Below are 11,973 nucleotides of genomic sequence, written 5' to 3'. Positions count from 1 at the left end.
TGATTGGATAAACTTCACAGCGACCGACGCCATTGGTCTATTTCACTCCAAAGTCTAATCTTAATTGGTTGTTATTACGAGTTGCGAAGAGCACGTTCAATATTCCTGGGAAATGATTGGTGCTCTTTCATGACAATCAAGTTCCGTTCCTCCGGGTTGCGCCATTTCCGGTTACATTAAGCGGAAGCGTTTGTCTTATAGCTAAAAATAATAACAACAAATCTAATAAAAATGTAGATATAAGAGAAACACTACAGTTTAAATTCTACTGCTCTTTGTAACAAATACTGAAGTACACAAAAGGTTAATGTGTACATTTAATCTGTGTTATATCTTGAATAATAATAATGGTTGGACTTTTTAGACAGATAAATAATATTCCTTGCTGCGGCCGATAAGAAGTTGTATTTGGTTCTAACTTAACTGCTCATTAATGGATCCTATGACGCGGTTTAGCGTTTTATCCAGTCAATGTCCATAACATTACTGAAAATAAGTATTTATACGCATTGAACTGATCCCGGAATACACTATCCCCGCACTGCGGAGCTAAAGTCGTCGTGATTCGCGTCGGCGACACAAATGAACGCGGTGCATCCTGCTCACTGGGGCTGGGACCGGGACTGGGACTGGTCAGCCCCCCCCCCCATCGGTTCCTCCTCTTACGTTTCACGAGGGACGAGGGGAGCAGTTCTGGGATCAGTTGTAGTTCAGATAGGCGGAAGCCAAATGCATAAAAGCCCAACCTTTAGAACGCTAACGGGTTACGGGTTCATTGTTTTTAGGAAGGGAATGAATCTTCTTTCAAGTTGTTTTCACCATAACCGGTTTTCGGGAGGCGGCGAGGCGCGGCGCGGCGCGGCGAGGCGGCGGATGGGAACGTGCAGCAGCGCCAAACGCACGACGCGCCTCGAGTGAACGGACGCGCGGAGACGAGACGGATCCGCGGACACGCTACGAGCTCTCATCCGGTCGAAGAGCCATTTCCACGGTTCACACTTTAGCGGGGGTAGATCTCCAAACTCAGCCATGACGTCACCGGCGAAATTCCGAAAGGAGAAGGAGATAGTGGCCGAATACGAAACTCAAGTTAAAGGTAAACTTCTGCCAAGCTCCTGCTGTGATAATGCGTGAATCTGTGATAATGCGTGGCTCCGTGATAATGCTAGCTCTGTGATAATGCGTGAATCTGTGATAATGCGTAGCTCTGTAATAATGCTAGCTCTATGATAATGCGTGAATCTGTGATAATGTGTAGCTCTGTGATAATGCATGACTGATAATGTGTAGCTCTGTGATAATGCATGACTGATAATGCGTGGCTCTGCGATAATGCGAGACCGATAATGCGTGGCTCTGTGATAATGCACAACTGATAATGCGTGGCGTGTGACAATGCATGCTGGCTCTGTGATAATGCGTGAATCTGCGATAATGCCTGACTCTGTGATAATGCATGGCTCGGTGAGAATGCATGACTGATAATGCGTGGCGCTGTGACAATGCATGCTGGCTCTGTGATAATGTGTGAATCTGTGATAATGCGTGAATCTGTGATAATGCGTGGCTCTGCGATAATGCCTGGCTCTGTGATAATGCGTGGCTCTGCGATAATGCCTGACTCTGTGATAATGCGTGGCTCTGTGACAATGCATGCTGGCTCTGCGATAATGCGTGAATCTGTGATAATGCGAAACACGCACAGAAAGAAAGGGGTACAGGAAGAGCCGAGGTGGAGGTGCTGCGTGAGTGTTTTTAGTCGACGAGCCACGGGGCTGGGGTTCTACGTGGAGCAAGGGCAGGGCGTTTTCTCTCCCCGTGTCTCCTGCGTGTCCGTGCTGCTGGTGTGTGTGCTGCGTGTGCTGCGTGTGCTGCGTGTGCTGCGTGTGCTGCGTGTGTGTGTGTGCTGCATGTTGTGCGTGCACCGCCGTCCGTTCACGGTAGCAACGTGGATCTGTGCGCTAATTAACGCAGCACACAATGCGTAAAGGCCTTGATTACAGTCCATTGGTGTCGTTTGTAGGAGGAGAGCAGAGGCGTGCATTTACTGCCCGATCTGCGTGTGTGTGTGTGTGTGTGCGTGCGTGCGTGCGTCCGTGCGTTTCTGTCGTAAGGCAGCCACGCTGTATTCAGCTGTCAGTGATTGCGTACACAGAACTATTGGTTTTAGGGTTTGTGGTTTGGATCCAAAGCTCTGGAGGACTCACAGGTGGAAGGAAGGAAGAAGGGATGAGAGAGGGATGAGACGGAGAGAGAGGGGGGTGAGACGGAGAGAGAGGGGGATGAGACGGAGAGAGAGGGGGATGAGACGGAGAGAGAGGGGGATGAGACGGAGAGAGAGGGGGATGAGACGGAGAGAGAGGGGGATGAGACAGAGAGAGAGGGGGATGAGACGGAGAGAGAGGGGGATGAGACGGAGAGAGAGAGGGATGAGACGGAGAGAGAGGGGGATGAGACGGAGAGAGAGAGGGATGAGACGGAGAGAGAGGGGGATGAGACGGAGAGAGAGAGGGATGAGACGGAGAGAGGGGGATGAGACGGAGAGAGAGAGGGATGAGACGGAGAGAAAGGGATGTTGCCTTCTTGCAGAGCACGTTTCCCTCATCACACCCACTTATCATTTATTTTTAAGAACATCATTCTCTTCCCAGCCTCGCCTCCATAACTGGCACATCAATATACAAATTATATACATGTGTGTATATGTATATATATATGTGTGTATATATAGAAGATGGAATTTCTGTGTCAATAAACTTAAAAGTGTTGCGCAGCTGCCCAAACATCTTTACTATCCGTGTTTGAGCAGATGAAAGGATAAACCTGTGCATCCTCATTACTGTTTGGTGTGTGTGTGTGTGTGTGTGTGTGTGTGTGTAGAAGTGTTGTGTGTATGTCTTGTCTGGGGAACACGCAGTCGTCATTTCGTTGCCGTTAGCGATGTCTTAATGGAGGGTGTGGAGCAGAAATGCATGAAGCATCTCCACGTTTAATGTCCGTGATTCCCCCGCTGCATTCACCCGGTGACCCACATGGAGCTGCTATTCACCCGCTGCATTCACCCGCTGGATTCCCCCGCTGAATTCCCCCGCTGGATTCCCCTGCTGCATTCACCCGCTGGATTCCCCCGCTGCATTCTCCCGCTGCATTCACCCGGTGACCCACATGGAGCTGCTATTCACCCGCTGGATTCCCCCGCTGCATTCACCCGGTGACCCACATGGAGCTGCTATTCACCCGCTGCATTCACCCGCTGGATTCCCCCGCTGAATTCCCCCGCTGAATTCCCCCGCTGGATTCCCCTGCTGCATTCACCCGCTGGATTCCCCCGCTGCATTCTCCCGCTGCATTCACCCGGTGACCCACATGGAGCTGCTATTCACCCGCTGGATTCCCCTGCTGCATTCACCCGCTGGATTCACCCGCTGCATTCCCCCGCTGCATTCTCCCGCTGCATTCACCCGGTGACCCACATGGAGCTGCTATTCACCCGTCCCTGGTGTCCAGTCAGCAGCTCACTGTATCGGCTCCAGAAAGGGAAACTTTAGAGGGAAAATGAGTCTTTAAATTCGAATGACAGATGTTTCATTTTTCAGTGCGTTCTGGCCCGGCCCGCCTCCGCCTGTCGGTGTTTTACTCATCAGGGAATGTTAATGAGTGGCTGCTCGAACCCGGACTGCTGCTGCATCCACTCGTAAAACGCTCTGGTTAGGTTCAGAACGCGCGTCCATCCAGTCAGATAATGTGGCAAATAACTTTCCTTGATCTTAAGACTAACGGCTCCAGAAGAGTTCTGGACGGGCGGTATCTCCAGACCGATGTGGGCTGTCGCAGCGGTCCCGACCGGCCTGCGAACGCGTTCGGCCCTGCTGATATGTTGCTCCGCCTCCCCTGAAGACTGTGATTCCGCCCGCGTGCTCGTCGCTAAGCTGCCTGTTTACAAGGCCGGCAGGGGAACATAGTATTTAGGATAAATGGCTGCTTTCACAAGCTCACAATCGGAAAGCTGGTGCAAGCAGGACTGTGTGTGTGTGTGTGTGTGTGTGTGTGTGGTTCCACGCCTGGTCAGAATCTTTGTGTATTTCTTCTGCAGGTGATGGATGTGTTATTTGATCGCTGAAGGGCCGCTGACATAAATTGCAGGGCAAACCTGCGTCTTATTTATTCACAAATATAAAACAAAAGGTAGGAATGAATCAGCTGTTCATTTCACCGAGCCGTGGCTGCTGCTGCCTTCCCACCAGCAAGCCTCACCTGGGAGTGAAACACCTTGCTCACTGGGGGGGGGGGGGGGTCTATCCTGCCACTGAATTTCATCCGGATCAGATTCAGAATGGAGTCAGAAAAAATGAATGAGAAATGAAAAGCCCATTTAGGGATTCAAAAATCTGTTAAAAATACATCAACTCTGATTCACTCTGACTTTTCATGGTTGGTGTTTAAAGATACCGAGAACAATCTAGAACCTTCTGGTGCTGATCCAGCGCTGGAACATGCTGGATCATGCATGGATCATGCATGGAACACGCATGGAACACGCATGGATCACGCATGGAACACGCTGGAACACGCATGGATCATGCATGGATCACGCATGGATCACGCATGGATCACGCTGGAACACGCATGGAACACGCATGGATCACGCATGGAACACGCTGGAACACGCATGGATCACGCATGGAACATGCATGGATCACGTATGGATCACGCATGGAACACGCTGGATCACGCATGGAACACGCATGGATCACGCATGGAACACGCTGGAACACGCATGGATCACGCATGGATCACGCATGGAACACGCTGGATCACGCATGGAACACGCATGGATCACGCATGGAACACGCTGGAACACGCATGGATCACGCATGGAACACGCATGGATCACGCATGGAACACGCCACACACACACACACACACACACACGGGCACAGCTCTGCTACGAGTCTGTGAGCGTGAGGCTGCGTTGAGGTTTGCTATCCCACCCTGGCTACATTCTGGGTCCGGCCCAAAGTCGATGAATCTACCCGAATGTTCCCGTCCTGATAGTCGACAGATATGCAGATAAATCAATCTGAAGCCACATCCAAAGCAAACAACAAAATAAACCTGCAGTTTACTGCTGCTAGTACACATCTGTGTATCCACTCCTGCTGCTGCTGCTGTGTCTGTACTTGTATGTTTTTTGTATTTTGTCATTACTGTTAGATTTAGCACGACTTCACCGAGAAACATTCCTAGTCTGTGAACCCTCACTGACAATGGCAATAAACCACTTCTGATTCTGATTCTGAAGCCAAATGGGTCATAGGTCAGCTAGATGCTGTTCATTGGTGCCGGATGCTCCAGATGTTCTGATTGGGCATCAGATGTCCCGCCTACCCTGATTGGCTAATCCTAACCCTCTAGCAGCCCAGACCATCAGTAAAGAGGCATATTTGGATTGGTTGAAATGTCCCCTCTTCGGGCGTTCCTGAAGACATGTCCAGAGGAGAGACGGGGACTATATCGGTAGAAGGATAGTCTTTAGGATGCTTCTGATGCCCCGGCAGGTAGAGACGAAGCCCCCTCGCATCCGGCTGTAAATGAGATGGAACGGTTGGATAATCCTCCCGGGGGACGCCAGAGGAAACAGGTTGTGTTTGAACAGCCTTCCTACGTGGCCAGAGAGCAGGAGGAGAAAGGCAGGGGGGGGCAGGGGGGGCAGACAGAGGAAAGGGGAAGAGGAGGGATCTGGGAAATGTGCAAGAAGAGGCCTGAAGAGAGTTTTCAGAGACATGGAGGAGGTGCGTACGGACTACAGTATGCACCTCCTCCTACTCCCCATCTCCACCTCTCCTTCCCCTCCATCAGCAGCCTCTCGCAGCACGTAGGCAGTCAGTTGCCAGGGTTACTGAATTGCCCCCATTTTTCTGAGTTTGTGAGGAGCAGAGGGAAAATGAGAACGAATCATGTAGATTTGTCTCCCCTGCAGGGTGTTGTTAATCAGGTTACAGAAACGCGCACACACAGACACGCACGCACACACACACACGCGCACACGCGCTTCGATTTCCCGCGGAACCCGCAGCCTTTGCTCTTTTCAGGTTTTCTTCACATTCCTGTTCTGCCTGTTTGCCGTCCTCCACCTCCTTTATTCCTTCTTTTCATCGCGTTCTTTTTCCGTGGCGCCGCTGCTCGCTCCTCCCCCCCAGGCTGCGGGCCCGTGTGCAGATGAAGGCAGTCAGGGGTAGATGAAGAGAAATGCACCTGTCTGTGCTGTGTCTCGGGGCTGGGGGGGGGGGGGGGTGGACTGGGCGGTCGGTGCTCACTGGCACCATTAGTTTTCCCTCCTCTGCTAATGCTGCTTTAATGAAGCCATTCATCATCACCAGGACGTGGTGTCTGTGAGGACGCGGGTGTCTGTGAGGACGCGAGTGTCTGTGAGGACGCGGGTGTCTGTGAGGACGCGGGTGTCTGTGAGGATGCGGGTGTCTGTGAGGACTCGTGTCTGTGAGGACGCGGTGTCTGTGAGGATGCGTGTCTGTGAGGATGCGTGTCTGTGAGGACGCGGTGTCTGTGAGGACGCGGGTGTCTGTGAGGATGCGTGTCTGTGAGGATGCGTGTCTGTGAGGACGCGGTGTCTGTGAGGACGCGGTGTCTGTGAGGACGCGGTGTCTGTGAGGACGCGGTGTCTGTGAGGACGCGGGTGTCTGTGAGGACGCGGTGTCTGTGAGGACGCGGTGTCTGTGAGGACGCGGTGTCTGTGAGGACGCGGGTGTCTGTGAGGACGCGAGTGTCTGTGAGGACGCGATGTCTGTGAGGACACGATGTCTGTGAGGACACGATGTCTGTGAGGATGCGTGTCTGTGAGGACGCGGTGTCTGTGAGGACGCGGGTGTCTGTGAGGACGCGGGTGTCTGTGAGGACGCGGGTGTCTGTGAGGACGCGGTGTCTGTGAGGACGCGGGTGTCTGTGAGGACGCGAGTGTCTGTGAGGACACGATGTCTGTGAGGATGCGTGTCTGTGAGGACGCGGTGTCTGTGAGGACGCGGTGTCTGTGAGGACGCGGTGTCTGTGAGGACGCGGTGTCTGTGAGGACGCGGTGTCTGTGAGGACGCGGGTGTCTGTGAGGACGCGGGTGTCTGTGAGGACGCGGGTGTCTGTGAGGACGCGAGTGTCTGTGAGGACACGATGTCTGTGAGGATGCGTGTCTGTGAGGACGCGGTGTCTGTGAGGACGCGGTGTCTGTGAGGACGCGGTGTCTGTGAGGACGCGGTGTCTGTGAGGACGCGGTGTCTGTGAGGACGCGGGTGTCTGTGAGGACGCGGGTGTCTGTGAGGACGCGAGTGTCTGTGAGGATGCGTGTCTGTGAGGACGCGGTGTCTGTGAGGACACGGTGTCTGTGAGGATGTGTGTCTGTGAGGACGCGGTGTCTGTGAGGACTCGGTGTCTGTGAGGATGTGTGTCTGTGAGGACGCGGTGTCTGTGAGGACTCGGTGTCTGTGAGGACTTGGTGTCTGTGAGGACTCGGTGTCTGTGAGGACTTGGTGTCTGTGAGGACGCGGTGTCTGTGAGGATGCGTGTCTGTGAGGACGCTGCGTCCGTCCTCCTCGCTGCTGGTGCTATCTGAGCTTTTCCCAGCATTAAGGCTGCTGCGGATAATCCTCTCATTCCCATCCGCTCTTTCTAGCTGCACATTTGTGGGCTTAAAGGGCTCGTCTTAATAATTATCAGTAGCTCCACTTCCGATGTGTGATCTTGTGTGATACATGCTTACTTGAGAACTGAAGACAATATATTTGGTGCGGGGGTGTAGGAATGCCATCGGGTGGACATCAGAGAGGGGGAAAGGTGAGAGGTGAGGCTGAAGGCCTCGACGTTGGACGACAGGCACCTGATAGTAGTTCGGTAGTTTGAGATTCGGCAACCTCTGCTTGTCTCAGATTTGGGCTTTGAACATTGCCCACACAGACGCCAGAGCCCAGTATTGGGCTGCTACCCGACTATCGGTATTGGTACATCCCTACTTCACCTCTACACCGCTCTACATCCACTTTGACCTAGCTGGACGCTACCTTGAGGTCACTTTTGGGCCGTTTTGAGGCCACAGGAAGTGCATGTGGTGAGTGCACGTCCTCTCTTTGTTCATCCACATGGCACATCTCATGGCAGGAACGCAACATATCCCTTTTCCCAGCATCAGCTGACATCTGGGGTTTTTTCGGGGGGCTTGAACCTCTGTCCTTCCGATGCCTGTATGACACCCTTCCTGCCTGAGCTAGAGACGTCCCAGATGAGGACGAGGTTCTACATTTTGACAACGTAGTATTTGTACACAACCATGAGATTTGAGAAGCTGCTTGTAGCACCTTTGCTTGCCTTCCGGAATGCTTTTATTTGCATACATATTGGACCGGCGTTACCGCGGTGATGTGTGGGTCTGATGGAATGTGAAGCGCATACCCGAGGCCTGATATTGATCTCGCTGGTTTGCAGGCGCCTGCCAGACTTTCCTCTTCTGCCCCCCCTGAGTGTGACCGGGGGCAGTTGGGTGTGTGAAGAACATGCCGATATGAGTTTCTCTCTCATGCATGTTTAAGCATGTCCTGAGGCTGTGCTATATGTACTGCAGAAGTTTTACAAACTGTCATGTGCGTCATCTCCCCCACCCCCCCTCCACGTTTCATCTCACCCCACGCCATCCGAGGAGAGGATGGTGCTCACTCAACGACGACTCAGAGTTACGACGGGCTTTCAGAAATGTAAATGTCACAGATAATCTGACGACTGATGCAGCGTGCTGAAACGGTCAGAACCACAGATAATCTGACGACTATGGTGCAGCGTGCTGAAACGGTCAGAGGCACGGATAATCTGACGATTGATGCAGCGTGCTGAAACGGTCAGAGGCGCAGATAATCTGACGACTATGGTGCAGCGTGCTGAAACGGTCAGAGCCACAGATAATCTGACGACTATGGTGCAGCGTGCTGAAACGGTCAGAGCCACAGATAATCTGACGACTATGGTGCAGCGTGCTGAAACGGTCAGAACCACAGATAATCTGACGACTATGGTGCAGCGTGCTGAAACGGCCAGAGCCACAGATAATCTGACGACTATGGTGCAGCGTGCTGAAACGGTCAGAGGCACAGATAATCTGACGACTATGGTGCAGCGTGCTGAAACGGCCAGAGCCACAGATAATCTGACGACTATGGTGCAGCGTGCTGAAACGGTCATAGCCACAGATAATCTGACGACTATGGTGCAGCGTGCTGAAACGGTCAGAACCACAGATAATCTGACGACTATGGTGCAGCGTGCTGAAACGGTCATAGCCACAGATAATCTGACGACTGATGCAGCGTGCTGAAACGGTCAGAACCACAGATAATCTGACGACTATGGTGCAGCGTGCTGAAACGGTCAGAGGCACAGATAATCTGACGACTATGGTGCAGCGTGCTGAAACGGTCAGAGGCACAGATAATCTGACGACTATGGTGCAGCGTGCTGAAACGGTCAGAGCCACAGATAATCTGACGACTATGGTGCAGCGTGCTGAAACGGTCAGAGCCACAGATAATCTGACGACTATGGTGCAGCGTGCTGAAACGGTCAGAACCACAGATAATCTGACGACTATGGTGCAGCGTGCTGAAACGGTCAGAGGCACAGATAATCTGACGACTATGGTGCAGCGTGCTGAAACGGTCAGAGCCACAGATAATCTGACGACTATGGTGCAGCGTGCTGAAACGGTCAGAACCACAGATAATCTGACGACTATGGTGCAGCGTGCTGAAACGGTCAGAACCACAGATAATCTGACGACTATGGTGCAGCGTGCTGAAACGGTCAGAGGCACAGATAATCTGACGACTATGGTGCAGCGTGCTGAAACGGTCAGAGGCACAGATAATCTGGCGCATGGCGATGCCTCGTATTCGTCTATTCTGGCCCGTGAGCAGAAGGTCTCCGTTGGCGATCCTCTCGCTGGGCCCGCAGCAGACTGGAGAGCATGTGCTGATCCGAGCTGTGGGATAACCCTCTCAGTTTACACCCCCTGGTGTTGACACCAGCGTGTCCCACCCCTCCCTCTGTGATGTCTTCCTGTCTGAGGGCAGCATTGCGTGTTAAAGGTTGCTGCACGTGACACATGTTCACACACACATCGGCGTTCTCTGTGTAAAGGCTGCAGTGGGAGGGGCTTGTCATGTGCTGATGGTATTCCCTCTGAGGAATGCTGAGAAGCACTTCCCTGTCTGGAGGAGACCCGGCTTGGCTATTGTACCGCCCGTGTTCCGGACCAGTAGGCATCCATCATGTAGCCTTTGACCCGGCCGCATCTCACTTTGGACCGGCGCACCAATGTGTGTTTGCTAATGTCCTCGGGAACTAAAGTATCTGAATGCTCCTACATCTTTAAAAACATCTATTCTAAAACTGAATAGATGTCTCACGCCATGTCTCACGCCGTGTCCCACGCCTTGTCTCACACCGTGTCTCACGCCGTGTCCCACGCCATGTCTCACGCCGTGTCCCACGCCATGTCTCACGCCGTGTCCCACGCCTTGTCTCACACCGTGTCTCACGCCGTGTCCCACGCCTTGTCTCACGCCGTGTCTCACGCTGTCTGCAGTGTCTTTACTAGGGACAATGGTCAGGAAGGCTTCCAGTATGTGTGAGTCAGGTTCCTGGTTGTGTCTCTCTCCATGGTGACAATGAAGACCACTGTCCTCGGTGAAATACAGACTCAGACATGGCTTAGATTCTCCGTGCACACAGGCCTGTTCTTCATGGATTATTATGTTGTCTTTGGTAGAGCAGCGAGCGGCTCTGATTTCTAGGCAGGAGGTGAGGGAGGGAGGGTGTGTGTGTTTGGGAGAGGACAGGAAACACAGGGACCTCTCCCTTTCTGGGGGAGAGCGAGGGGTGCTGCCTGATGGAGCTGGCGAGCTGGACCAGCGGGACGCTGCCGGATCAAACGGGCTTCCTGTGGATGAGAGCGGCGAGAAGAGAAGGGAGAACTCGTCTAAAATAAGGGCAGACCTCGTCTGTCTGTGTTAGTCCACTGAGGAAGCTTTACAACAGGTGTGGGCCACATGCCTTTGGTGACCTTTGACCCTCAGGGCAGCTTCTCGTGTGAGCGTCCGTGCTTACGATGCACACGTGTGTGAAAGTGCTCTCGTTTCTCTGACAGCATTAATTCAAAAAAGATATTCTGCTCCTGTTAGACTGCTTCTACCCCCCCACCCCCCCCCCCCCACCCGGCCCATCTGCTCTGACAGCTCACTATTTGTAATGTTTATTACAATAGTTTGGCACGGAGGCCCTGATGTGACGCTGAGCAAATGTCTCGCATCCCCCCCTTCAGGTGGATGCAGGGGCGCCTTCAGGATTTTGTCCTCGGGGTGGCCTGATGGGGGAGGGGGGGGGGGGGGGGACACCCGACCTCGCTCGCAGTAGATCACAGATCTCGTTTGTGTTCCCTCGCCTCCCGGCCTGCTGGCGCTTCCCTTTGTGGGGACGGCGTGGAGGGGAGCCGGGAGGGAAGGGCGTGGCCGCCCACGCTGCAGCGCAGCATTGTTTTAATGATTCCATTCCCTGACAGGGCAGGACGCGCTGCGGCGCCACTGCGCCCGTGTTCGCTCCATCAGGGCCGTCCGTGCATTCCGGAACACAGATAGTTTTGTTCTCTACCACGTGTGCGAGTCCGAGGCTCGTTTGGCACCAGCCCCCGATAACGTTGCAGGGCAGCGAGGCTTCTGGAGACAAACCTAAGCAGGAGGAGACTTTGGATCTCATTGTTGGTTCTCCTCTTTGGGCGCTCCGAGCTCTGGGCCAGCTTCTATTCAGCATTCAGCCACATTCCAATAGAGGCTTAATGTGAACCGGCGTGTGAATAAAAACTGCCTTCGCAGCATCCAGAGATCAAACGGGCAGCAGCCTGGTCTCCCTCTGAGGCCGCGTTTCAGCTGG

At 53.3% G+C, this 11,973-nt stretch overlaps 1 protein-coding gene across 1 annotated transcript in view; it reads left to right on the top strand.

Annotated features, from left to right (window-relative positions):
* The first annotated feature begins 1,029 nt into the window (after nt 1-1,029).
* Nucleotides 1,030-11,973, top strand: part of srgap2 (SLIT-ROBO Rho GTPase activating protein 2) — a 30,662-nt gene continuing 19,718 nt past the window's right edge. The window contains 1 exon segment of the mRNA XM_068742998.1: nt 1,030-1,096. Within this exon segment, the coding sequence (XP_068599099.1) occupies nt 1,030-1,096 (67 nt within the window).

The sequence above is a fragment of the Brachionichthys hirsutus genome, chromosome 8 (genome assembly GCF_040956055.1).
Source record: "Brachionichthys hirsutus isolate HB-005 chromosome 8, CSIRO-AGI_Bhir_v1, whole genome shotgun sequence".
Taxonomy (NCBI): domain Eukaryota; kingdom Metazoa; phylum Chordata; class Actinopteri; order Lophiiformes; family Brachionichthyidae; genus Brachionichthys; species Brachionichthys hirsutus.
The sequence above is the reverse complement of the archived record's forward strand: the minus strand, read 5'-3'. Positions and strand labels throughout refer to the sequence as shown.